The sequence below is a fragment of the Gracilinanus agilis genome, chromosome 1 (assembly GCF_016433145.1).
Source record: "Gracilinanus agilis isolate LMUSP501 chromosome 1, AgileGrace, whole genome shotgun sequence".
Taxonomy (NCBI): domain Eukaryota; kingdom Metazoa; phylum Chordata; class Mammalia; order Didelphimorphia; family Didelphidae; genus Gracilinanus; species Gracilinanus agilis.
Window position 1 is genome coordinate 209,308,838 of NC_058130.1, and position 26,242 is coordinate 209,335,079.

At 35.7% G+C, this 26,242-nt stretch overlaps 1 protein-coding gene across 3 annotated transcripts in view; it reads left to right on the forward strand.

The window, feature by feature from the left end:
* Nucleotides 1–26,242, forward strand: part of IQCE (IQ motif containing E) — an 80,861-nt gene that overhangs the window by 41,104 nt on the left and 13,515 nt on the right. For all 3 annotated transcript variants that reach the window (XM_044659980.1, XM_044659973.1, XM_044659985.1), the window contains exons 12-21: nucleotides 1,089–1,144; nucleotides 5,101–5,300; nucleotides 6,266–6,370; nucleotides 7,074–7,164; nucleotides 13,431–13,616; nucleotides 18,703–18,726; nucleotides 20,319–20,429; nucleotides 20,952–21,073; nucleotides 22,482–22,576; nucleotides 23,838–23,942. In XM_044659980.1, the coding sequence (XP_044515915.1) occupies nucleotides 1,089–1,144; nucleotides 5,101–5,300; nucleotides 6,266–6,370; nucleotides 7,074–7,164; nucleotides 13,431–13,616; nucleotides 18,703–18,726; nucleotides 20,319–20,429; nucleotides 20,952–21,073; nucleotides 22,482–22,576; nucleotides 23,838–23,942 (1,095 nt within the window). The remainder of the gene's footprint in view (nucleotides 1–1,088; nucleotides 1,145–5,100; nucleotides 5,301–6,265; nucleotides 6,371–7,073; nucleotides 7,165–13,430; nucleotides 13,617–18,702; nucleotides 18,727–20,318; nucleotides 20,430–20,951; nucleotides 21,074–22,481; nucleotides 22,577–23,837; nucleotides 23,943–26,242) is intronic.

The following is a 26,242-nucleotide window of genomic DNA, read 5'->3' on the forward strand; positions in this document are numbered from 1 at the left end:
AAGAGTATTAAGGGCTAGGCAATGGGGGTTAAGTGGCTTGCCCAGGTTCACACAGCTAGGAAATGTCTGAGGCCAGATTTGAACCTAGGACCTCCTGTCTCTAGGCCTGGCTCTCAATCCACTGAGATACCCAGCTGCCCCCTTAAAGATTTGGATCCTATAACTTCAGAAAACTTAGTAAATTTCCACATAAGTTTTCTGAAGTTATAGGATCCAAATTGTTTCTCTCCCTCTCTTCCCTCCCCCTTCCAGTGCTAGCAAGCAATTTGATATGAGTTATAGTTGTGTTATCATGCAAAACATTTCCATATTTTTCATTTTGTAAGAGAATAGTCATATAAAACCCCAAAATAAAAACCCAAATAAATTAAAGTGAAAAACTGTATCCTTTGGTCTACTCCAACAGTTCTCTTTCTGGAGGTCACATGTCCCTCAGAATTGTTCTGGATCGATCATTGTAGTGCCAATAATAGCTAAGTCTATCACATTTGGTTGTTCCACAGTATTGCAATTACTGTGTACAATGTTCTCCTGGTTCTGCTTATTTCACTCTGCATTGCTTCATGTAGGTCTTTCCAGCTCTTTCTGAAATCATCCTGTTCATCATTCCTTACAGCATGATAGTATTCCATCACCATCACAACTTGTTTAGAGATCCCCAGTTGATGGACACCCCTTTAATTTCTAATTCTTTACCTCCACACAAGGAGCAGCTATAACTATTTTTTGTACAAGCAGGTCTTTTCCCCCTTTTTTTATCTTTTTGTGATACAAACCTAGTAGTGGTATTACTGGATTGAAGGGTATGTATTGGTTAATAGCCCTTTGGGCATAATTCCAAATTGCCTTCCAGAATGGTTGGATCAGTCATTGAAGCCTTTCTTGATGGTTCTTCTGGTACCAGTCCTTCCTCACCCTTTTGACTTTAATATTTATTTTATATATAATTACTGATCTATGAATTGCCTTCTCTGCAGGGACTGTCATTTTTGTGTCCTCACTACCTTGCAGAGTACCTGCCATATAGTGGGAATTTAATAAATGCTAATTCATTGGTTATCTATTAAAGACCTTGTTGTTCCCTTTAGGTTATAGTGAATGGAGTAAACAGAGATTAATGAGGCGAATCTCAGAGTTGGAAAAGGTGAGTGACATCATCTTAAAAATAATTTTTTAACTTTTTATTTAGTATTTATATATTTCTACTTAATTTCATTTTTATTTTATGTGTTCATTATATGTTCATTATAAAGGGATCATTATTAAGGGATGACTTTTATAAATGATTTTTTTAATTAAAAAAATTTTTTTAAACCCTCAGTTTCTGTTCTAGTTACAAGTCTAGTTACAAGACAGAAGGGCAAGGATGAGGCAAACAGGGATAAATGACTTGCCCAGGGTCACACAGTGAGGAAGTGTCTGAGGCCATATTTGAAACCCAAATCCTCTTGATTCCATGCCTGTTGCTTTATTCACTATGGCACCTAGCTTACCTCTAAATGATGTTTTAAAAACTAGCCCAATGGATGAGATATTAGCCTTCTCAACAAATCGTGACCATTTTAACATGGTCCATAGCTATGATTTCATTGGTACAGGAAACTTTCAGTAAAGAAGCATTAGCAATGGAGATCAGCAACTGTATTATAACTTAGAGAAAATAACTGGGAGCATTAAATAGTTAAGTAACTTGCACTATTTCACACACAAAACCTATCTACAATAATGGCACATGAACCCAGATTCCAAGGCTGGCTCTCTAGCCTTATATCAAGCTGCCTCTCCAGCAGAATTTTTTTTTCTAACCCTCCTATATTAAAACCATTTCTAAGACATAAGAGCAGCAAGGGCTAGGCAGTTGGGATTAAGTGATTTGCCTATGGTTACACAGCTCAGAAATGTCTTTGAACCTAGGTCCTCCCAACTCCAGGCCTGTGCTACTTAGTGGCCCCTTTTCAGCGATAATTAAAAATAATTTATCTGCTCTGTCTCCTTCTAATCTCTCTTTTTAAACATTTGAATTTAATTTTTAAAACTCTAAACCTAACAACAAATAAAATGAGCATTTTCACATATATTTTAGAACAGGAGAAGATTATACACGAAATTGCAAAGCTCTATTATGTAAACTTTGTTTTTCTTTCAAAACATATAATAAATTTAGTATATAACTTTCAGAGTTTTGCTTGTCTCTGAATGCTGCCTCAGAGTTCCCATGATCCCTGAAATCAAGGGCAAATGGCATCACTTGCAAGAGACTTTAAGAAACTGAGCTAATGCCTGATGAGGCCTATGAAACTCTTCATGTCTTCTTGGGTTTATTTTTTTAAATCAATGTTCTTTTTAACCAAAGAAGTCATACATGTAAAACCCAGTGGAACTGCTCATTGGCTACGGGAGGAGGGTGGGAGGACGGGATGAAAAGAACATGAATCATGTAACCATGGAGTAATATTCTAAATCAATTAAATAAAAAATTTCAAATTAAAAAAACAACAACTTTTTAACTTTGCCATTTCCATTGCTCCATAGTTAATAGAGTACGAAATATATAGCCACAATCTTCAAATACTTAATAAAATTGTTTGTTTGGGTTTTTTAAATCAGCAAATTTAATAGGGAGATTTAGTGCAAAGGATATGGAATTTATCAGACTAGATATGTCAGTCAAATCAAATCATTCACTATAACTTTTTCCTTAGCAGCCGTTTCTACCTAATTGTGAGTAAACAATAATACTGTTAATGTAATTTTATTATTCCAAGGAGAATCAGTATGCTTTTTTATCTTGTGACTGACTTCTGGTCTTCCTTGTATTCTGTTCTCTATTTTGACATGGTAGAAGGAGGAGAACCCAGGGATTAGCCTATACTGCCTCTCTACTCTTTTTCCCACTTTTCCTCCCAGTCTCTCTTTTTTTTTAAACAATTGGCAAACAGGCATTTCTTAAATACCTGTTATGTGCCAGGTATCTGTGTACTTCTTAAGTTGTGTTGCTTCTGTTTTCATATAAGTAGTAATGTGTAATATTGTTCTAATTCTACTTATTTCATTTTGTGTCACTTCTTAATATGCCTATATTTCTTTGTGTTAATAGTGAATTTCAGGCAGCTAGATAGCCAACATGGACAGAGTAGATAAGATAAGATAAGATAGAGAGAGGGAGAGCCACCTAACTGCCCCTAAAAATGTTTTTAAATATTAGAATCATTGATCTGAAAAGAGACCTTAAAGATTATCTGGTCTAGTCCCCTTACTCTCTACATTTAGAAACTGAGGCCCTCTTAAGAAAGGATGAAAGGGACAATTTCAGAGAATTCCAATTCAAAGATTGCAGTGAACAGAACCAGAACAATTGACACAAGGACAGCCACATCGTAAGGAACCTTGAACAATTCAATGACCAGTTATGTCTCTGGAGGACCTGTGTTGTGGCATGTTAACCAAGATAAAAAAAATAATTGATGGGCACAAGGTTCAGAGACATGTATTTTTGGACATGGCAACTGTGGTGTGGATTCTTTTTGTTTAACTATACATATTTGTTATGAGTTTTTCCTTTCTTTTGGTTTTTGATAAGGAAAGGGTTCATAATAGTGATGTCCCAAAAAAGTTACTGTATTATTTTTTTAATGCACAAAGGAGAAAATGAAGTTCAAAAAGAAGCACAAATAGGACAGTTTTGCAAGAAATGTATATAATTTATTATATATTTTTTTTCTAAAGCAAGTGGTATGAGATGGAAAGCCACAGTTTTATATAGAAGCAGTCTTCTTGAGGACAGCTAGGTGGCTCAGTGGTTTGAAAGACAGGCCCAGAGACAGGAGGTCCTAGGTTCAAAAATGGACATTAAGCAACCTGCCCTAGATCACACCTTGGTACATTTCTAATAGTACAAGTAGCCAATTTTAGATATATTTAATGTGGTGTCCTGAAAAAAAATCTTACCTTTTCAAGATATAGCCTACTTAATTCTTTTCTTTTAGTTGTAACTGATACTCTTATTTTTTCTTTGCTATTTTTATATCTAAAACACAATGTTATATATAACACTTTGCCAAAAAACTTGCATTTCTAAGTTTTCTATACAAATCTTTACTATAGTAACTCAATTGATTCCTTTGAAATTTAATAGAACGTCAATACACTTGGGGAAAAAAAATCAAGTTAAAAAAATACCTAGAGGGAAAATTTAAATCTTTTCCTAAAATTTCTCACAGATATTTATGAGAAATGGCAAATATCCCCAAAATAAATTTTGATAAATCTAAGAAGCTTAAAAGTGGTTATAAAAACTTTTTTGGCATATCTGGAATGCTTCATTAAAGTAAGCAGTTTTAGAAAAGGGATGGAAATGGAGAACTGAGGTGTTTCTGGTTCACTTAACAGAACATATCTTTTTTTCTCTTAAATTATTAATTCATTTTTTGTAGGTTATAAGAAAGATCCAGAGAATGAAAAGTAACAAGTGACTTCATCCAAAGACCTAAAAAGGGAAAATCTTTTGTAAAATGTTAGAAAAATTTAAGCACATATTATTAAATAATACAGAACTATTTTTTTAAACCCTTACCTTCCATCTTAGAATCAATACTGTATATTGGTTCTAAGACAGAAAAACAGCAAGGGCTAAGTGACTTGCCCAGGGTCACACAGCTAGGAAGTCTCTGAGGCCAAATTTGAACAAAGAACCTCCCATCTCTGGGCCTGGCTTTTAATCCACTGAGCCACCTAAGCTGCCCCTCAAACTCCTTTCTCCAAATCGTATACTTTACTAGAGAGCATTGCTAAAGCCTTGAAACTTTTAACTAGTCACAATCTCTGTTCTTTTAGTATAAACAAAGGTTCCTGTACCTTAAGTCTAACTTCCTTTTGGTTTCTTGTGCTTAGCTTGGACTTCATCATATAATTCTGTTATTTCAAAAACTGGGTTTAGAGAGTTTAGAAGACTTGGGTTTGAATCTCAGCACTGCCTAATGTGTGACCTTGGGCAGGATATGTCCCCTCTTATGGCCTCAGCATGAGCCTCGTCACTTCTAACACTACAGCCTATAAAACCTAAGAATAAGAAAAATAATAACTATTTGTATTTGTTTTCAGAAAGTGGGTGAGCTCGAGAACACAGAGTCTCAGTCTCCAGAACAGGTCAGACTGGTTCCCCTGATTCAGTCAGCATCAAGCACCACACAGCAGGAAGCGCTGAGATCCGATCATTCTGATGAGTGTGAACGACTTCGCGGGATAGTGAGAAAGCTGAAGGGGGACCGGAACACTCTACAAGCTCAGCTGTCTGATAAAGAGTATGTCTCTTTGCAACACAGCTACCCTCCTTCCACCATGTGAAAAAGTTCTTGCTTCTACGTGTTAAAGTTTTGCACCTGAAGTAAATCTAGCTTTGTTTGGGGAAATCCATCTTTATGCTAGGCCCAAAACTGGCAGTGTTCAATAAAGAATTGTTTACTATGCTGAAATTTCTTAGACTTTGGCTTCAAATTAGCTTCAGTGGTAATAAAATATTTGCTGGGTTACCCCTAGTTCATATAAATTATAGTATATCAAAAATGGTTAAATCACACAATTAGGAAAATTAATTAAAAATGCAAATCCAAGTCACATCCTATTATAATGACTTCCAAAGGAGTTTTCCAATTCTTTTTAGAGTGAAATTTATCATATGTTACTTGAAATAAACAGGCCATTGGCACTGAGTTTTTTGTTTTTGCTTTTTTTTGTTTTCCTTTTTTTACAATTATGACAGTATTTGATCCAATTTAATATCCTTTTCAGGTTTGTTGTGAGAATTTGGTAAAGAAAAAAAAAAGCCATAGTTTTTCCCATTTGTTTTTCCCCCTCTGGTAACTTGTTTTTTGGCATAATTGTTGGTGTCTTATGTTAGTTACATAACTGTTTCTTTCCTACTCTGTCTAGTCACAATTCTGGTCAGGGTTAGAATGAATCTAACTTTTTAAGTTTGAGTTTATCTGCATAGTTACTGAGTATCATGCTTTGGTTCTGGTGATTTGGCTTACTGAGTTCTGTCTCATTAGAGTACAGTCTCATAGAAGCCAAACTGTTCGTTCCCATTATTCTTTTATTTACAATTAAGATATCTTATGGGAATAAAGAAATAAGTAATTAATTCCAAATTTAAGAGAATCATTTTGAATAGCAAATAATTTCTGTAAACATTTGATTAAGCTAGATAATGATTTGTAAGAACATGTTAAATGAACACTGAAATTTCCCTCTGGTCCTGTATATTCAGTTTGGAAATGAAGCAGTTACTACAGGCAAAAGCTGCTTTGGAGAAGGAGCTGAAAAATGTGGAAGATACAGAGAAAGACAGGAGGGAGAAAGAAGATACCATGAGGTAAATGGATTGAAGTGTCCTGAATTTGTAAAGAGAATACAAAATGCATGCTGGTGTATTTTGGATGGGGTCAAACAGTGCAAAAATTTGAAGATCTAATCTGAAAGTATTGATGAAATAAAAGCAGAAGCTGAACAGAAATATTTTGCACTGAGAATCATCAGTAAAAAATTCCTGGAAATGATCAGTGGAAGAGGACACTTGATTTGTTTGGGGGGGAAAAGGAATAAGTAGTACTTTTAACTTTTTTTTTAAGAAGATGGGAATTTAAAATTGGGAAAGGATATATTTGTTGAAATAGAATATCTTCTCTTCTTCTTTAGTGATTATAATGAGGAATTATATTTTCCCCTTCTTATTGCTTATTACAAATATTTAACCTAAGTAGGACAACACTTTACAATGGAACTATATAGTTCCTGCTCTCAGGCTTACATGTGTTTAAGTTAATGTTAGGTCTGAGTCCAAGCCAGGTTTGCTGTCTGGTCCCTGTATAATTTTCGTTTTGTCTCACTAGGTTTTGGGGTCAGACAAAACACGTTATTAACATCAACATGACTGTGTTATCCCTAGGTCATCCCTAATGTGTCAGCACAACCTATTGAGTGCCTATTTCTCACTGTGGGACTTTCATCAAATTCCTCCATTCAAAAGAAAGATTATGATTACAAGTAATATTTGATCTTTGCCCTTACCACTTCAGAGAGGAAATTCAAAGACTTTCCAAGAAGTTGCAAGAGACGGAAGTAGACCAGAGAAAAGTTGAAGATGACCCCATGGAGATAACACATGAGGTATAGCGTAGCTGTATTTTCCCTACCCCATGTTCAGGCTCTGAGGGTCTCACAAGATAGTTTTAAGGATGATTTTAACTTTTTATCAGGTTGAAGTTTTTTCTTCCCATTTGTTATCCTAACAGGTTTCTATGTCTTATATTATTATTTTGTAGATTGAAGTTTATAATGAATTTACTATGAACAAGTTGGCATCTTGAGCCACTATCCTGCTCTTATTTCAAGAGTTGGTTTTGTTTTTAAATTAACATTTCTTTCTAGGACAGTAAATTAATAAAATGTTAACAATCAAGGGTAACTTTCACTCTGGCACTTTGCCTCTTGAAATATACAAAAGATTCAGGGTATAGGATTTTTCAAATAAGTAGTTGTGCTCAGAGGAAAAATATATTAGGGTATAACTCTTGAAAAGACGAATTATTTGGTCAGATTGCAAATATCTTGTTAGATAGGAAGATGGAGTAGTTCTCTGTGCAGGTCCTATTAAGCAGACAGATGTCCCTCTGGATATACCTATACCCTTATTCCTTGCTTTTGGTTTTCATAGCCCTAAGTGTAGACTTTGAGACACTCAGCTAGGTTGTGGAGGCTTACTTGTTTGCCAGTAGGTTCTTGGTACCTGCCAACTGTGATTTTATCAGAAAGGTCTAACTGCCTTCCCTTAGGCAGCACCTGCTATAGCCAGCTGATTTGCTGCATGGCTATGTGAAAGTCACAGCCCTGGTCTAAGAATTCTCATTTTCTTCATCTGTAGAAGGAGGGGATTGGCCTAGAGAATTTCTAAGATCCCTTCAGGCAGTAACCCTTTGTTCAATTAGAGGTTGCAATAGATTAGTTCTGAGGTCCCTTACACTTCTGAGCTTCTGTGCTTCTTGTTTGTCCCTTTCTTAGCTTATTCATAGATTCTTCTGAATTCTCACGGAGAGCCAAAACAGAACAAAGACCAGATCGAGGGGTTAAATATTAAGATCCCTGAGGTTGCAGTATGCTCTGAGAGAAACACAATGTATCCATATGACAGAGAAGGACAATTTAGGCTAGATTGTCCCCCAGAAAAGTACCCAAAACAGGGAAGTCATTTATCCCAGAGAATCTTCATTCTCTTTGGCCTTAGTAGTTAGTTAATTGTTGTTGTTAAAAGAAACTGGAAGGTCAAAATTGGTTCTTAGCTAGGAGACACCAATGTCTCTGACTTCTACCTGGTTCCCAAGGACCCCAGATTCAACATTTTAGTTTCAAGACTTTCTTTCTTTTCTTTTTCCTTTTTTTTTTAGGAAAAAACATTAAAAAACTGTATTCCTATATAATTTTCTTTTTTTTTTTCTTTTAGAAGAAACCATTTTTTAAAAGGTTGTATTCCTATATAATTTTCGGTGGGACCTTTAAAAGATGAGAATTTAAGAAGATCAAAGATTTCTTTGTATATGCTACCAATTGAAAATGAAACTTGGATTTAGTTTTTGGTTTTCTTTAACAAAATTTGTATTTATTTGTTTTAAACCTTTATCTTATGTCTTAGAATCAATACTAAGTATTGGCTCCAAGGCAGAAGAGTGGTAAGGGGTAGGCAGTTGGGGTTAAGCAACTTGCCCAGGGTCACACAGCTAGTTCTTCAGTAAAATTGATTCATTTCCATTCCACAGCTTCTATTCCTGTAGTAAGTATAGGTCTTCAACACTTCTTTTAAAAGAAAAAAAAATGTTTTTAATTAAGTTTTTTGAAAACCTCACTAGCACAGTTTAGTTGCAAATTTGGATAAGCTACAAACCTGATAGCTAAGCAGGCAAAATCAGATTTTCCCATAGTACAGGCTAGTGTGACTTCTACCCCATAACTTATATGATGTTATCTTGTTATTGGCATATACTGCTGCCTGGAAAAATACCTACTAAACAGTTTAATTTTCTTTCATTCCTTCCTGGAAAACATTTTTCATTGTTGAATAAAGCATATTTTATACACTATCCCTAAGGTGTGTTTTTGTGGTGATTTTTTTCAATATGTTAGTTTATATATACTAGTAATGCAGAAACACTCTTCCAGTCATCTGGGACATTAGCCGTTTTTCAAACATTCCTTTGTTTGCCTGAATGCTCAGCTTGGCTGCGAGATATTTTCTAACATCAGACGGGATCTCCAGTTATAAACAATGGCAGCAAAGCAAGTTCAGAGTAACCTACTCTATATCCTAAGAACACCAGAATCTCTAACAGCTTGAAAGACATGGCATTATATATGACCAACTTGTATTTTTTTTCCTACTTTAGGTTTCAGATGAGATTAATCTTTAGCCATATATTTCTTACTTAAGGTTTTTGAACCAATATTCATTAGGGAGATTGGTCTGCAGTTTTCTTAATCTGTTTTAACTCTTCCTGGTTTAGCCAACAATACATATTTGTGTCATAAAAGAAATTTGGAAGAGTTCCTTCTTCCCCTATCTTTCCAAATTCTGTATGTAGTATTGGAGTTAATTGTTCTTTGAATGTTTGGTAGAATTCACTTGTGAGTCCATCTAGACCTGGGCCCTTTTTCTTGGGAAATTCTTTGATGATTTGTTCAGTTTCTTTTTCTGTGAGGTTAAGTATTCTATGCCCACTTTGTTAATGTGGGAAATTTATATTTTTGTAAATATCCATCTATTTCACTTATATTGTCAAATTTATTGGCATTTGGTCAGGCAAAATAGCTCCCAATAATTGCTTTAATTTCTTCTTCACTAGTTGCAATTTTACCTTTTTCATTTTTGATACTGAAAGTTGAATGGTATACCTATTTTCATTACTTTTTTTTCCTGAAACCAACTCTTTGCCTCATTGTAAGTTCAATGGTCTTCTTACTTTAAATTTTATTAATCTGTCCTTTTGAGTTTCAGGATTTCCAATTTGGTGTTTAATTGAGAATTTCAAATTTTTTCTTATTCTAGTTGTTTTTTAGTTGCATGCCCAATTCATTTATCTATTCCATCTATTTTATATATGGAAGCATTTAGAAGTTTTGTCCTTTGTTGAATGTAATTTTTATCACATTTTGGTTTGAAAAGGATGCATTTAATATTCTGCTTTTCAACATTTGGTTGAAAGGATTTTATGCCCTATTTATTTGTAAGGTGCCTTATGCTGCTGAGAAAAGGATATATTCCTTTCTTTTCCCATTCAGTTTTCTCCAGAGACCTAATATCTAATTTTTCTAAAATTCTTTTTATTCATCTTGTTAGCTTCTTATTTTTTTTATCCCCTCTACTTCTGAGAAGTTTGAGTTATCTCACTGGTATAGTTTTACTATTTCCTCTAGGCATACATTTCTAATGATTTTTGGAGGTATTGTAAAAAATATAAAATATTTAAGCCAGATTCCCTAAGATCAGAGGCTGTCTTATTTTTCTTTGTATCTTTTCTTATACCTTATTCACACTAGTTACTTCATTAGGGTTGGGAGTGGGAATGAGGGATGTCTTGGACTTTGAAAGATTATTAATCCTTTGCTGGATATATTGATTCTCCAGTTTCCTTCAAGAAATTTGGATAGTCTTTTTAGAGTTTAAACCCTTTAGGGAAAAATTCCATTTTCCTTGAGAAATAAGGATTCTCCCACATTTTTAGGAATGTAAAGTTTTCTTAGCCTTAGATTAAAACTCATCCCAGTTTGCACCAACTCTTTATCTTTATCTTTTTCCCTTTGAAATTTTCTCTAGGCCATTAAAGGAAAATGAGAAACAAACACATAAGTCCTATTTCCTTGCCTTTTCAGCCTACTAAGTTGGAGACTTAGAGAAAAAAATGTTGCTAGTGCAGTGAATGTCTTTCTTTGCACCTTTGTATTGGATCCAAATCTAGTCAGGAAGACATTTTTCTTGTATTAGTGTTCTCTTTTTTCTTCATTCTTTCTCCTTTTATTTTCTTAAGGACCTGGTATTATGGCTAGTTATCTGAACTTAAAGGAAAAAAACCATCTCTGATTCCCTTTTCACTCTTGCCAAGAGCTTTCATCTTTTTACTTAATTTCAGTAATTTGGCATTGAATCCTTCTAACTCATTTAAATGCAGAGTTGCAAGGTGTCCTAATATATTTGCCTCCTTGGTTATTGTCTTGTTCTCAAGGTATTCAGTCCTATAGTCAGCATCTGAATTTCTCTTGACTAAGACTGAGGAAATTTGTACAGTGACTCTACAGTCGAACTCTGTGTTTTTCATTTTGGCATATTTTCTTCTAAAACTGGACATTCTCAAACTTTTGTCATTATAAGAATATATACTTCAAGAAGGTGAAAAACTGGATAACAAACTCAATTTCCTACACAGTTATATTTAAGATATTCACAACTATTGTTGTTTTTAGATATTTGATCCCTTTGCTTCCAGCAGTTGATAATTATTGATTTTTTTCTTCCTAATTCTTTTTCTAATTTTTTGGATTTATTTGCTATATTCCATAAATTGTGTAGTAGATAAATGATAGGGGAAAATAGGGCAACAAAGTGATTAAAATAACAAGTTTTTATTCCAGTGGCCTTTTTTTTTTTAAAGGCTGAGGTGCCAAGAGTGTTCAGTGTAGACTCAAAGAAAGATGAAGTTATTGAATAGGGTTAGAGTAGTCCTCTTAAGTATGGAAGGGAGGTCTGGATATTGCTAATTGTGACCATTTTAATGAGTTTTAAACTGGAAGTGTAATCCAATTTATTATCTAGAGCCATTGCATCAAGGAATTGAAATGTATTATAATTTGAAAAATTAGAACTTGTTACCAAGTTGCTTGAGTAAAGACTTTCTTATCTTCAATGAAATATGAAGTGTATTAATATATTCTAAGGGTAAAAATCCTTACAGACTGTAATCAGACACAGTTGTAATTAGCATTCTATCCTGTCACACTGTTAGCAAATGGAAAAGTTGCTCCTTCAGGAGAACATTGATGCCTGTGAGATCACAATATTCTGAAGGGCAAAGGTCTTTAACAGATAATAAAATAGGGTTACTAAAGCAAGTTACAGAAACTTTAGGAGAAGTTAGGTTGGTGTACTTACTTACTCAAACAGATATGATGGACAATTCATTGTTCTGGGCAATATTCTATTAAAACCAGTTACTTCTCTGGCCTAGGAATTTGTCCTGGTTCTAAATTTTAATAGTTCTTTGGATTGCTTTCTTTGTGAGCTCTTTCTCCAGCAACTTTGTATTCACTGAGTTTAGAGATTTCCCTTTGTGATGGAAGACAAGTGGTTTAGTATTTTCATTGTTGTTAGAAATGCAAAATCAATATCCAGAGGCAGAAAATATGTCCCAGAAAGCTGGTGACAATATGGAAACAATAACTAGTTGATGGTTATAATGGAAAAATTTCTCTCTTTCAACCTAAATCAAAACTGATATTTATCATATTTAGCCATAGCACACTACTTTTTCTTTTTTATTAGGCCAAAGTGAAAAAAGCAGGACTTTTCCAATTATCATCTCTGTAACATCAGAAATTTGCTTTTATTCATTCATTTTGACTTAAGACATGATTATTTAAATTATAAATCATTTTTTAGTCATAGTGACTTCAGCTCCTGGAAATAGTAGTAATGCTCTTTTGCTGCAGAAAGATAATTCAAACACAAAATTCTTTCTCCTTTGCCCCTAGGAAATATCTTTCCCAACAGAAAATTTGGTCCATCATTTGATATTGGGTGTCATTAATGTTGACAGTGATACAGTCAGGGCACCAAGTAACCCAAGAGGCAGGTTTTTCTATGTTTCATCCTCTTTAATGGGCTAACTTGCTTTGTGACCTTAGAAAAAATTAACAATTTTCTCTGTGCTTTAAGGGTTCTCAAGCTATAAAATTGAGATGCTAATATTTTTCACCTATTTACCTCCTTGGGGTATGGGAAGAATTAATTAGATTATATCATAAAGGCTCTTTGAAACCCACCAGAAAAAGATTAAAAGTGTAAAACAATATTGTCATGCTGGCAGGATCACAGGGGATGTCATGGTTTTTTTTTTCCCAACAAGAAGAGTGCTGCCAGAAAGAAGTTTAGAGACTTTAATGAAAAATGACTTTGAATCCATTTTACAGTTTGTACTTTGCTTCTCACCAAAGATTTTGTCAAGTGCCATGCTGAGCAGTGGATACAACTTTTCTCCATATTAAAAAGCATGATCGGAATATCCTGCCATCATGCGAAGTAATATCCTGCCACCTTATCTGATAGTTATCTACCTTGCTTCTGCTGATTCATTTCCTTCCATGACTCATTCTTTTCTGTTTTGAATTTCTTGCAGCCTAAAGAAGATGCCTTTATCTCCTCCAACATTACCTATGTCCAGACTCAACAAGGTTCTGTATCGAGTTCAAATAATGTGTCCACTCAATCTCCCATTTTCCACTCTGATGCCAGAAACAGACAGCAGAGAAAAGAGAAAGCTGCCAGAATTATCCAAACCCAGTGGAAGATATTCAGGAGAAAGGTGATATTTCCTGAAAAGAAAGTTGTTCCACATAGCTGTCACCTACCTCTTCCTATTCTAGACTGTCTAGCTTCTCAGTGAACGTTATTAAAAAAGCACTCTCCTAGAATCATAGCATCTTCGAGCTGGAAGGGACTATAGAGAGCTGAGCCATCTATAATCCAGCTCTCTCCTTTTATACATGGGGAAACTGAGGCCAGGCCTAGTGAAATGATTTCCTCAAAGTCACACAGGAAGTCAGCAGCAGAACCTGATTCCTATTCTCCCATATGTGCCCCTTGCTTACAAAAAGGTGGGTGGATGAGGGGAGGTTTTATCCCAAAAGCCTTCTCCATTAGAGATGAGATTAATAAATTTTTTTATTTTTAAATTTAAATTTTTAATTAACTAATTTAGAATATTTTTCCATGTTTGCATGATTCATGTTCTTTCTCTCCCCCTTTCCTCCCCTATCCCAGAGCTGATGAGCAATTCCACTGGGTTACACATGTATTATTGTTCAAAACCTATTTCTATATCATTAATATTTGCAATATATAGTGATCATTTAAATTTAAATTAAAATCATAAATAAATTCTTAATAAATAATTATTAGTAGAATTCAACAGTAAGTTATAATATAATGAATATAATAATAATTCTTTATAAATTCTTAATCAGACTGAGAATCTTTAGCCTCTAACTAATATGTAGCAAATATGCATTTCATATCCTTTCATGTAAAAATTCTAGGACTTTGGCTTTGCCCAGAGAAAAATGATGTTATTTACCCAGAGAATGTACACTTTTGAATTATTTTTCAAGTAGCTGAGATGGGTTGTCCTGAAGTCATTATATGCTTACTTGATAGTCAGATGAGTGAAATGTGATTTGGGAAATGATTAACTGGGGTTAAGGTGCAATCTGCTCTAACAAGACTGAGTTTTTCATTGTGCAAAGCTAACCAACGCTATATGGGGATCGACCCCTCTGGCCTTGGCCCTCAATTCTTTAAGACAACAGTATCCTTGACTCAATCAAGGACTTTGATAACAGAAAAATGTTTCTAGCACTCTGAAAGCTGGGAATTTTTTCTTTAATTCTGTTAAAGGAATGCAGACTAGTTTTTATGGAACAAATATTACTTACTTGACTCATATAAAAGTATGGACACAGAGAAGCTTAAAAATATTTCTCCAAGAATGTCCAAAAGATTAAGCTTATGTAGAGAATGTGACATGATTATGGAAACTTGCATATGATATAAATACTTGGAATTCAAACAATCTTAAAACTTAACTAGTTTATCACAAGAGAGGGTAGGAATTGAACCTTACTATGTATACATTGCTCAACTTGTCAGACACCAAATGTATAACAAAGGATCCTAGGGAGAAAACAGAATTGATTTGTTGAGTTGTCAATGTTTTGTTTTTCTAAAATAACCACAGAGTTACCCATTGACCTGATTATTATGATCCATCCCTATGCCACAGTGTCTGAGATTCCCCACTTGCATGGTCCTCAGAGATAGTTGTAATCCTCTCCTCCAGGTTTTAGAATTATGTTACTGTTCTGCAAATCATAGTGAGCTTTTATGTTTTAGTAGACATAACAGCAGAGCTATTAGAGCAGTGCCATAGGCCAAAACATCTACTGTCCCCATCCCCATGTCCCTTAATCTGTCTAACCACTCAACTTTTCACTTTCAGCTTCCCTCTTATTTACTCTTCAGTTTCTAATGAATAGGTGAATCGGTTCCAGCTAATGTCTCATCTTTTATGGGAAGCTTCTCCTGATCCATATAATCCTGAACATATCTTATTTGTACATAGTTGTTGGCATGTTGTCTCCTCTATTAGACTGTGAACTACTCAAGAGCAGAGATTGCCTTTCTTTGTAACCCTAGTGCTTTTTGACACATAGTAGGTATTTAATAAATGCTTATTGAGAGGCAGTGAGATGGCTCTCAACGGATAGTTTTCCAGGCCTAGAGATGAGAAGTCCTTTCTTCAAATGTGATCTTAAATACTTCTTAGCTATGTCACCCTGGGCAAGTCACTTAATCCCCATTGCCTAACCCTTACCACTCTGGAACCAATACTTAGTGACAATTCTAAGACAGAAAATAAGTGTTCAAAATAAATAAATAAATAAAGACTTATTGAACTGATCAACTAGCAAGATGGGTTGGGGTTTTCCCTCTCTGATTCTAATCGTTTGATTTATTTTGCTAAAAGTTCAATATAATGTAAATATGGTGTTAAAATTTAGAGTATCCTTTATCTCTATTGTGCCTTTTTTATCATAAAACCTACATTTCTAATAAGATGATCAAAAAAAATACTATCAGTGCAAAGACTTAGCACAGTGTAGGTGCTTGATAAATAAATGCTTTTCAATTTAATTAAGAATCAATATACTATTTGGTCAGATCCCTCAGATAGACCTGGGTTTAGTTTTGACTTTTGTAAAAATAAGAATAATATGAAATCATAGAATCTTTGGATTGGAAGGGACCTCAAAAGTCATCTGGGCCTGCAGGCACCTGAACCAGAATATTCTCTATGACATGAATTGAGAAGAGGTCCTCTGACCACCGATTGGAGATCTCCAGTGATGGGAATACTCACTGCTTCCCAAAGCAACCCATTCTACTCTCAGCCAGTAATATCTTCTAGCATTCATTCTCAACCTTAGAAATACTTTGAAGATAAAGGAGATAATATTTGTACAAGGCTTTGAGTCTACAGAAGAAATTTTCTTTTCTTTTCATATACTATATCTAAAGTCCAAACCACAGCTAGACTTGAAATTAGCTATTGGCTAGTCTCAACATGAGCTGCCTCTTTTAGCCTCTCTCGAGCACATATCAGAAAGTCAGCATTTCTTTTTTTATTATTTTTAATTTTTTTAAATATTTTTCCATGTTTCCATGATTCATTTTCTTTCCCTCCTCCCTCCTCTTTTCTCTCCTCCCTCCCAGAGCCAACAAGCAATTCCACTGGATTGTATAAATGTTATCACTTGATAGCTATTTCCATATTATTTATTTTTGCAATAGAGCAGTCTTTTAAAACCAAAACCCCAAATCCTATACCCATATAAACAAGTGATAAGCCATATGTTTTTCTTTTGCATTTCTACTCCCACAATTCTTTCTCTGGATATGGATAGCATTCTTTCTCATAAGTCCTCCTGGATTGTCCTGGATCATTGCATTGGTGCTAGTAGTTATATTCTACAATGTTTCTGTTTCTGTGTACAGTGTTCTTTTTGTTTTGCTCATTTCACTCTGCATCCATTCATGGAACTTCTTCCAGTTCGTGTAGAAATCCTCTAGTTCATCATTCTTTACAGCACAATAGTATTTCATCACCATCAGGTACCACAATTTGTTCAACCATTCCCCAATTGAGGGACACCCCCTCAATTTTCCAATTTTTGGCCACCACCAAGAGTGCATCTAGGAATATTTTTGTACAATCCTTTTTTGTTATCACTTTGGGGTTCAAACTCAGCATTGGTATAGCTGGATCAAAGGGTAGTCATTATTTTAAAGCCCTTGGGGCATAAATTGCCTTCCAGAATGACTGGATCATTTCACAACTCCATTAGTAGTGTATTATTATCCCAATTTTGCCACATCCCCTCCAACAGTTATCATTTTCCTTTGCTGTCATATTGGCCAATCTACTAGGTATAAGGTGGTGCCTCAGAGTTGTTTTGATTTGCATTTCTCTCATCAGGGAGGAATTCAGAACACTTTTTCATGTGATTATTGATAGTTTTGATTTCTTCATCTGAAAGCTATCTATTCATATCTCTTGACTATTTGTCAGTTGGAGAATGACTTGATTTATTGTACCATTTGACTTAGTTCCTTATAAATTTGTCAGGTTTTTATTATAAAAATTTTTCCCCAGAAAGTCAGCATTTCTGTAAGAATTAAATGACCTACAGTTAGGAATAATGGTGTTAAAGGTAACCGCATCCCTCTAAATAGTGGCAAGTAGTGGGGGCAGCTAGATAGCTCAAAAACAGGAAGCCCTGGGTTTAAATCTGACCTCAGATACTTCCTGGCTATGTGACCCTGGGCAAGTCACTTAGCCCCCATTGCCCAACCTTAACCATTCTTCTGCCTTGGAACCAATACACAGCATTGATTCCAGGACAAAAGGTAAGGGTTTAAAAAAAAAGTGGTAAGTAGTATCTCAGAAAATAGAAGTTACTAACCTTTGATTATTACTCAAGTATTATTCTTTTCCATTCTCTTTCCTTTGTTGTGGCAATACAACCAAATTCAACAGAAATGTATTGGCATTTACTCTGCCCAGAGTACTCTTTTTAGATGCTAGGGAGGCAAAAAATGAAATAGCCCTAGCTCCAAAGGAGCTGATGTTCTACTGATATAGTCACAGTCTTCAGCTTTTATTCTGTAATGTGCTATTTGGGCTTTTGTACTCCTGCTACCTTGAACTTCATCTTTACGTCGTGTGTCACCTTCTTCCTCCTTCCCATTAAAATAGAGCTTTCTCTCACTCTGTTCTACCTTGTCCTGGGCCTTATCTTCATCTGTTTCTTATTCTAGTGATGGGCATGTCTTCTCCTGGTAATACAGTGCTCTTTGCTTAGACAGGTTAATTATTATGAAAGATCAGCAGATTTCATTAATAGAGAGGTCACTAATAGAGACTACTAAACATACCAATAGAAAGGAACTATGGTGCTCATAGTGCCAAATAGTGAATAATCCTGAAACCTTTTACCTTTCATTTGAAAATATGTCACATCATTTTACCCCTGTAGACTTGTCTTCCTATTTGTGTTTTGCCTGAGTCAGGATCATCAATGAGTTTTATGTTCTCTTAGCCCATGTTAGGCAATGGGGAAAGCAACTGGTGAGGAAGAAAGAGTTCATTGCGCTTACAATTCAAATTGTGTTGTCAGTTTGCTTTTATCTCCATATTAACTATGTTTTTCAATCCCTTAGTTGATCTAATAGCAGTGATAAGGGGAAAAAATGGAATCCCTCAGGGGAAGAATGTGATTTTAAAAGGCCACAGACCTTCTGATGTTAATTTAGAATTTGTTTTTCTATTTCAGAAAAAAGAGGCTAATCTGGATGAGGTAAGTGTGGGTTATTACAACAATAATGTAACATGAAACTTGAGAGGATATTTTATTTTTGAAACATACTAAATTTGCATGAGTTTCAGAGGCGTCCTATTAAATACTCATATTTTAATTAAAACAAATCCCATTAGCAGTGAGATGTTTAAGGCCATTTCAATTTTTTCCCCAAATGTATGATGTGATTTTGATGTTTCATGATGAGGGAGGAAAGTATGAAATTCTAAATAGTATATATACATTCCAGATAGTGTGACTCTCCTCAGGTGCCTCATTATTGAGAAGGCCAGGCCCCTCATTATTGAGAAGGCCAGGCCATCTTTGCTAAAAAGAGTGGACAGGTTAGATTGATGTATATTTTTCTGGAGTCCTGGAAATCTCCCTACTCTCCCCTCCCCAACTTTTCTCACTTCCTTCTCTTTTGTGAGGGTACTGCTTGGGATTTCTTTTATAGGTCAGCAGTTCTATTCCCAGAACATCCAGGGTGTATGGCCTTTTCGACTATTAAGGAGAAAGATTCTTTTACTCCTAGAGACTAACCTATGGTCCTAAGGAGGACTTCATTTTGATCCTCTTTACCTGGGCCCTGGTTTTATATAATTTCAGTAATTGCAAAAAGTAACCATCTTCCTAATGGTGAAAGTGAGATGTTAATAAAGGAAAGTAACTGCCCTTTGATCATTGCCCAAGTAAACCTAGGTTCATTCCAAAATTTATTGCTTTCTTAATTTTTTTCTTCAATCATTGGTGTCCAGGTACTTTTCTTGGTTCTTGTTTTTAACTTATATTGTATATGATCTTCATAAAAAATCAGTCCCTCATCCTAAGAAATCTATGATCCTATAATCCTGCCTTTCAAAAATTGAAATGCATTCTTTTTACAAGACAGTCATGACAAAAATGTCTGGACCTTGAATCTAATGTTGAGTTTGTGCTCAGTGTTTCTGTCTGTTGTTCAGTTTTAAAATGAGTTGAGAGCTCCAGTTTCCTTGTCAAGCATTTGGTATTTTTTAAAGCAAGAATGAAGGTAGGCTCTTTCAAGATTGCTTTATTATCAACCTCTACTTTCTCTCCCAGAGATAGAGGACAGAAACTGTAGAGTCTCCATACTAACTTCCAAAACTAGGAAGGAAAAAAACCAGTATTTTCTTTGGCATGCCACATGAACATGTCAGATTCTGCTTGACTTTTAGAATTTGTGTATGAAGTAGCCAGAGCCTTTGGATAACTAGACTCTAATATGAAAACATCAACATATGCCTTGGACTGTCAAATTTGGAATAGGATTAAGTAGCTAGAATGTAATTATTCTGACAAAGTACCATCATTTTGAGATTTTCAGGATTCAGTTTGACCATCAAGTCATGGATCAGTGGGTTTATTCTCAGTGTGGATTGGGATATTTCTGATTGCAGTAGGTTTTGTGAGTAAGGGGGAGATAGATTCTTTGTCAACATTTCTATGATTATGCAACAGTAAGGGAATTCGTTTTCTTGGTGGTTCTACTTCTTCCCCCTGGAATCTGCTTTAATTTGTAGCTGCCATCTTTCCAGGGAATTAACATCCATTTCTCTCTTTCTCCCTGCTAGGCGGCTGCTGTACTGCAGGCAGTTTTCAGGGGACATTTAGCACGGGAGAAGCTGTTTTCGAGCGATACATTTGGTTCAGAATCTCCCAGCATGCCCAGCTTTCCAAATAAGGTAGCCATCAAGTCGGCTGGACACAGACCCAATATGTCACCCTGTTTCTTCTTTTGGTGCAGTTTGTCAACTAGGGGAAGTACTGGACAATTTGCTAACTTAGTCTTTTAAAGCTTTCTCACCCAGTGGGCTTAACCTAATACTGTAGGCTATAGTGTATTTTCAGACCCGACTAATTTTGCCTCTGGCTGGCCCAGCCCAAGGAAACATAGTTTTCTAGGTTAAATTGCTTTTGGGGGGCTGGAGAATAAAGCAGCACATCTTGTTGCTAAGATCTAAGAACCCTCATTTTAGCTACTACCTCCCATAAGAAGAGACTTGTATCTCAAGAGCTTTTAGAGTATAAAAACCTATAATTAGGTGGTTGCTCATTTAATAGCATCAATAATCCAATGTACCACCCAAGGAAGGAGATCTTGCACTTTGTCTATCTTGTATCCAGGGTGGTGAACTTTTAAATTTATTGTGGAAGGTTTGATGTCAAACCTTTACTTTTCCTCCTTTGATATCATTACATTGTAGAAATCCGACAGATCCCGCTGTCATAGTTCCTCACATTTGGTGGCTGATAACAAGGAGGAAGAGGAGGCTATTGCAGTCATCCAGTCGATTTTCAGGGCACACTCAACACGGATGGGATACCAGTAAGTCAGAAGCAGCTAGTTCAAAGTGTGATTAATTTTTTCGTTAGGCCTATTTCTGTATTAAGAGAGAATGTAGGACTCAAAGGTAGAAGAGGGAGATCTGCTGGTACCACAGTTGCCCAGGAATAAAGCCTGATAGCATATAGACATTAGGTAGATGGTATGTTGCAGCAGGCTATTAACATGTCAGCTATATGTGAGCAAAGGCCATGGTTTTGGTTTTTTTTCCAATTCTGTTGATGAACAAGTAGTGCACTGTGGACATGTGGTGAGCTTTAGCTGATCAGATTTGGAGAGCCCTTGGGATCTCTTCATTGTGGAAACATTCCATGATCATTTTGCTTTTGCCATAGGGAAAAATATCTAGATAATATTTTGGGTCACCTCTTGGCCCAGGTAACCATGAGTCTGTAGACTTCCTGCATAATTACTTTTTTTTTCACATGTTAATTCTGGTATTAATAGATGAAATATCCCCAATACCCCTGATTAGACTCCTTCATTCATTGCACAAACTTTTTTTTCAGTAGCAGTTCCATAATCTAATCTCTGCCCAGGCTTTACAGTGACTCTATCCAATAAAATATCCTCCTATCTTTGATCTATAGGGCTCCCTGCCCTTCATGGTAAAACCTTAGGAGCTACCTAAAGACATAATGCACCAAAAGACTAGAAGGGGGAAAAGGATGGAGTAAAAGCCTGCTTATGAAATATCAATAGGCTGAGCCTCCATTTCCTTCTTTTTCTAGTGAGAGGTTAGCCTAGATCAGTGATGGGCAAACTGCGGCCCCCTGAAATGTTCTGTCTGGCTGCTTGACATTATTCCTAATCTGACAAATACAATGAGTAGAATACAATACAATGAAACTTTGAAAGAGTTGCCTTAGAAACAGACTGACAGATGAGCATTTCCTTTCTTTTGGCCCCCTCTTTAAAAAGTTTGCCCATCACTGGCCTAGATGATTGTTTTCTTGTTTGCTTGCTTTTTTTTTTTTTAAACCCTTACCTTCCATCTTAAAATCAATACTTGTATTGGTTCTAAGACAGAAGAGTGGTAAAGACTAGGCAATTGGGGTTAAGTGACTTGCCCAGGGTCACACAGCTAGGAAGTATCTGAGGCCAAATTTAAACCCAGGACCTCCTGTCTCTAGGCCTGGCTCTCAATCCACTGAGCCACCCAAGGTGCCCATTCCTAGATAATTTCTAAGGTACCTTCCAGCTCTGAACATTCTATGAGTCTATATAGGTTGTTATAAGTCTTTAGCCTGTTTGCTAAAGTTTGAGTTGTTTCCTTGAATTTGACTATGTCTTTCTCCAAATCCCTCTCTTTATCCTCACAGGCAAAATAATGAGCCCTGCTTTGGGCCTCTACTACAATGTGTCATTAAAAAAAAAATTTTTTTTCCAGTACAAGAATGTCTGATTCTTCCATAAGTGAAAAGAAATCCGGTTCAGCTTTGTGCAAGAAATCAGCCTCTCTCCTCTCTACACCATCTTCTCTTGGTAATCTTTTTTTTTTTTTTAAACTTAGATACAAGGGAACGTTTATTTTAAGCCAAGAGGGTAGCTGTCCTAAATTCCTTTTTATGCAGGAAAATTGTAGGACATAAGTAATTCTTTAACACTATACCTTGGCTGAAGAATTTTAGACTGATTTAATTCATCCCATACCTTTTAAAAATATACCCAGAAGGAAAGAACTCCAATGAATTCCCATTGCTTACAGTTTGTAGGAATATTTTAATGTTGGTTATTATAGGGTATCTTATTTATTGCTAACCTAATCCAGTGTGTCCTTCCTTCCCTTTCTCTCATTTTTAAGCCCAGCTCTTGCTAGAGAAGAGTGGCTTCTTTACCTTGACTAGTGGGTTTTTTGGTTTGTTTTTTAAGTAAAATATCTCTTTTAATTTCCTTTCCTGCCTCACTAAAGCCCAAAGTAGCATTATACCCCAATTAATAGAATATATTTGGCATCTCAAATAGGTGATCTTGAGGGCCTTTCCAAAGCTATGAATCTATGAATAAAGCATAGGCTTCTATCTGCCCATTGGGGAGCAATAATGAATTGAATCCTTTCTTCTGCCATGTCTGGTATAAATATTAGAATAATTTTAGCCATGAGCAGTGAGGAACCATTTGATTTTATGAGTAAAACTATTGAGATTGGGGGACATCATTCAACCATAAATATAATCTTGGGATTTTCATTTGTGAATATGGCACAGGTGCTAATAGAGGGGATCTTCTGGTGTGGCAATGTTTTAAGTTGCTGTCAGTCTTGGGGACAGCTAGATGACTCAGAGGATTGAGAGGAAGGCCTAAAGACAGGAGTTCTGGGGTTCAACTGTGACCTCAGATACTTCCTAACTATTCGATCCTATGTTAATCCCTATTACCTAGTCCTTACTACTCTTCTGCCTTGGAACCAGTACACAGTATTGATTCTAAGACAGAAGGTAACAGTTGTTGTTGGTTTTGTTTTGTTTTGTTTTTTAATTTAAAAATGTTTTTAAAAATATGGAGACCACTACAGGCTTTTGTAGCTCCTTCCAATCTAAGGAATGGTATTACCTCCTGGTGGTGGTAGTAGGGGAGGGAAGGGGCAGGAGGTGTAGGGAGGAGAAAAGGCAACTAGAAATAGAATTTCCTGATCTAATAAAATTGAAATGTGCAGAGGAAAGATAAAATACATTATAAATCCAAGTTTTATTTGCTTCACCATTGTCATTCATCACTGAGGCTTCTAACTTCTGAGTTATTCTAGGTAAAGAAGATAGTGATGTTAGTAGCGAAGACACTGTTGAAGAATTACCTGCTGATGATGAGAGTATGCAGCCAAAAGAGCCCCTGATTTACCAACCCTGTCATGGTGAGTATCCACATATATGTTCATTCAGCGAGTAGGGAAGGAAACCTGAAACAGTCACTTCTTTCACAAGCTGAGTTAGGGTTTCTCAGGCACGTGGGATTGTGCCTTTGTTTGCTGACTGGTGAATGTCTGCCAAGCCAAAGGAACAAATGAGATAGTATGGGTGAGAGGACGAGGCAGGCTTACTGGTCTGAGCACACCAGCACTATGATCTATCTTTTAGTTCTTAGGTTCCAGGTCTACACTTCCTGACTGACCTGCCAAGAGCCCCCAAAAGATTGAACCCAGGAGATTATTCCTGGAGATTTCTGCCTGTTAGGTAATATTTCTGTCCATTTACATCAGTATTCCAAATGTTCTCAAACTGAATTCTGAAACTCTTAAATCTAACCAAATTTTCTAGCTAGTGTAGTCTAGTAGAAAGAGCACTGGTCTTGGAATAAGGATGCCAGGGTTTGAATTCTGACTCTGACCCTATTAACTGTGTGACCATAGGAAAGTCATTCAATCTATCTGAGCCTTTGTTTCCTCATCTGGAAAGTGGGGGTCATAGTACTGGCACTTACTTTCTCACAAAATTAATGTGAGAAAAAGTTTTGTAAACCATGAAGTACTAGAGAAACCCAGGTTGGGTTATCTGCAATGCTAATAAAGCCCAATTAATGTTTGCATGATGTAGTAGACGGAGGTCCAGCCTTTGAGTCAGGAAGATTGTAGTTTAAGACTTGCCTCTGACACACACTTGCTGAATGACCATGGACAATGTCACTTGACCTTGCCTGTGGCCCAGTTAACTTTCTGACTGTTGCAAACACAAATGAAATCACAGATTTCTCTGTCTGTCTCTATGTCTCTGTCTATCTCTTTCTGTCTCTATGTCTTTATCCCTTTCCCTACCTCTCTCTGTTTCTCTCTCATATACACCCACCCATTCACACACAAATGCATAAGAATTTAAAAGATTAATGTACAGATGCTCAAAGCACAAAAAGCTCAGTTGGTTTTCAGTGTGTTCCAGGGGCCTAAAAGTACCTCCCAATAATTTTCCTATTCTTAAATAGCTTTGAACAGTTTAGTTTCTTACTGGATTTTGATGGCCTTTGGATTTTTTTTTAATCAGTTCAAATCAGACCTCAGACATTAGCCGTGTGGCCCTGGGCAAGTCACTAAACCATGTTTGCCTCCATTTCCTCATCTGTAAAATGAGCTGGAGAAGGAAATGGCGAACTGCTGCAGACTTTCTGCCAAGAAAACCCAAAATGGGGTCATGAAGAGGTGGACCCAACTGAAAAGAGTTGAACAAAAATCAACAAAATTTTTGTGGAAAAATGTATCTGAGTTCCCCCCTTAGTCTTCTTGTTAAATAAGAGTAAATTTGAAATCAAGACTTATACCTAAAATTTATATGTATTCTTGTCATTCAGATTTACTTTTATCATTCTATTTTCACTTAGGAGAAATGAGTTTGTAAGAAAAGCTAAAATCAAGACAATTTGGTTTTCAAGCCTTTGTTTAATCTGATTATAAGAAACTGTTTTTAAAAGCCTTAAAAACAAAACAAAGCAAAACCCTAATCTAAATCTAAGTAACCTTGAAGGCTAATTTTAAAAATTTCTTTAGATCCCTATTTAATCTTATTCCTTTTATTTTCCTGAAAGTTACAAAGAAAAAAAGAGAACAATTACAATATTTGAAGCTGGATTGAATTGTAATTTTCTTCTCTATATCTCAAAACATCATAGCTGCAATGACCAAGGAATTCATCACTCAGTGAGTGACCTATTTGTGATGAAACTCCTTATAATTGGTCCTCGGAAAGCAGGCCTGGTCTATTGCTGGGACTGTATTCATATCTCACTAAGTGACTAATCACCTTAATACCTCTTTATGAACCAATTAGAAGTATCTTTTTCTTGCTACGTGGAGGGAGAGTGAACCTTTTCCCAAACAGCTGTATCCATTGGACCGTTGGATTTGAATAGCAATTATGTTGGAATTTTTTTTTCAAGAATCATAGTCTTGATGGAGTTGTTCCAGAGTAGTATTTCAGAATCCTTTCCTTCCTACTAGGTCTGTAGAAAGAATTGTTTTCTGAGAATAGGTGAAAGGTTTTTAGGAATAATGCATGTAAGAAGAAAAATAATTATAATGGTGATACAATTAGAGCGTTTTGAGAGATGACTTACATCTTTATGAATCATCTTTAACTATTTTCATTTTATGTAAGATATGACTATAATGAAAAATCTTTATATATATATATACACACACACATATATATATATACATACATATATATA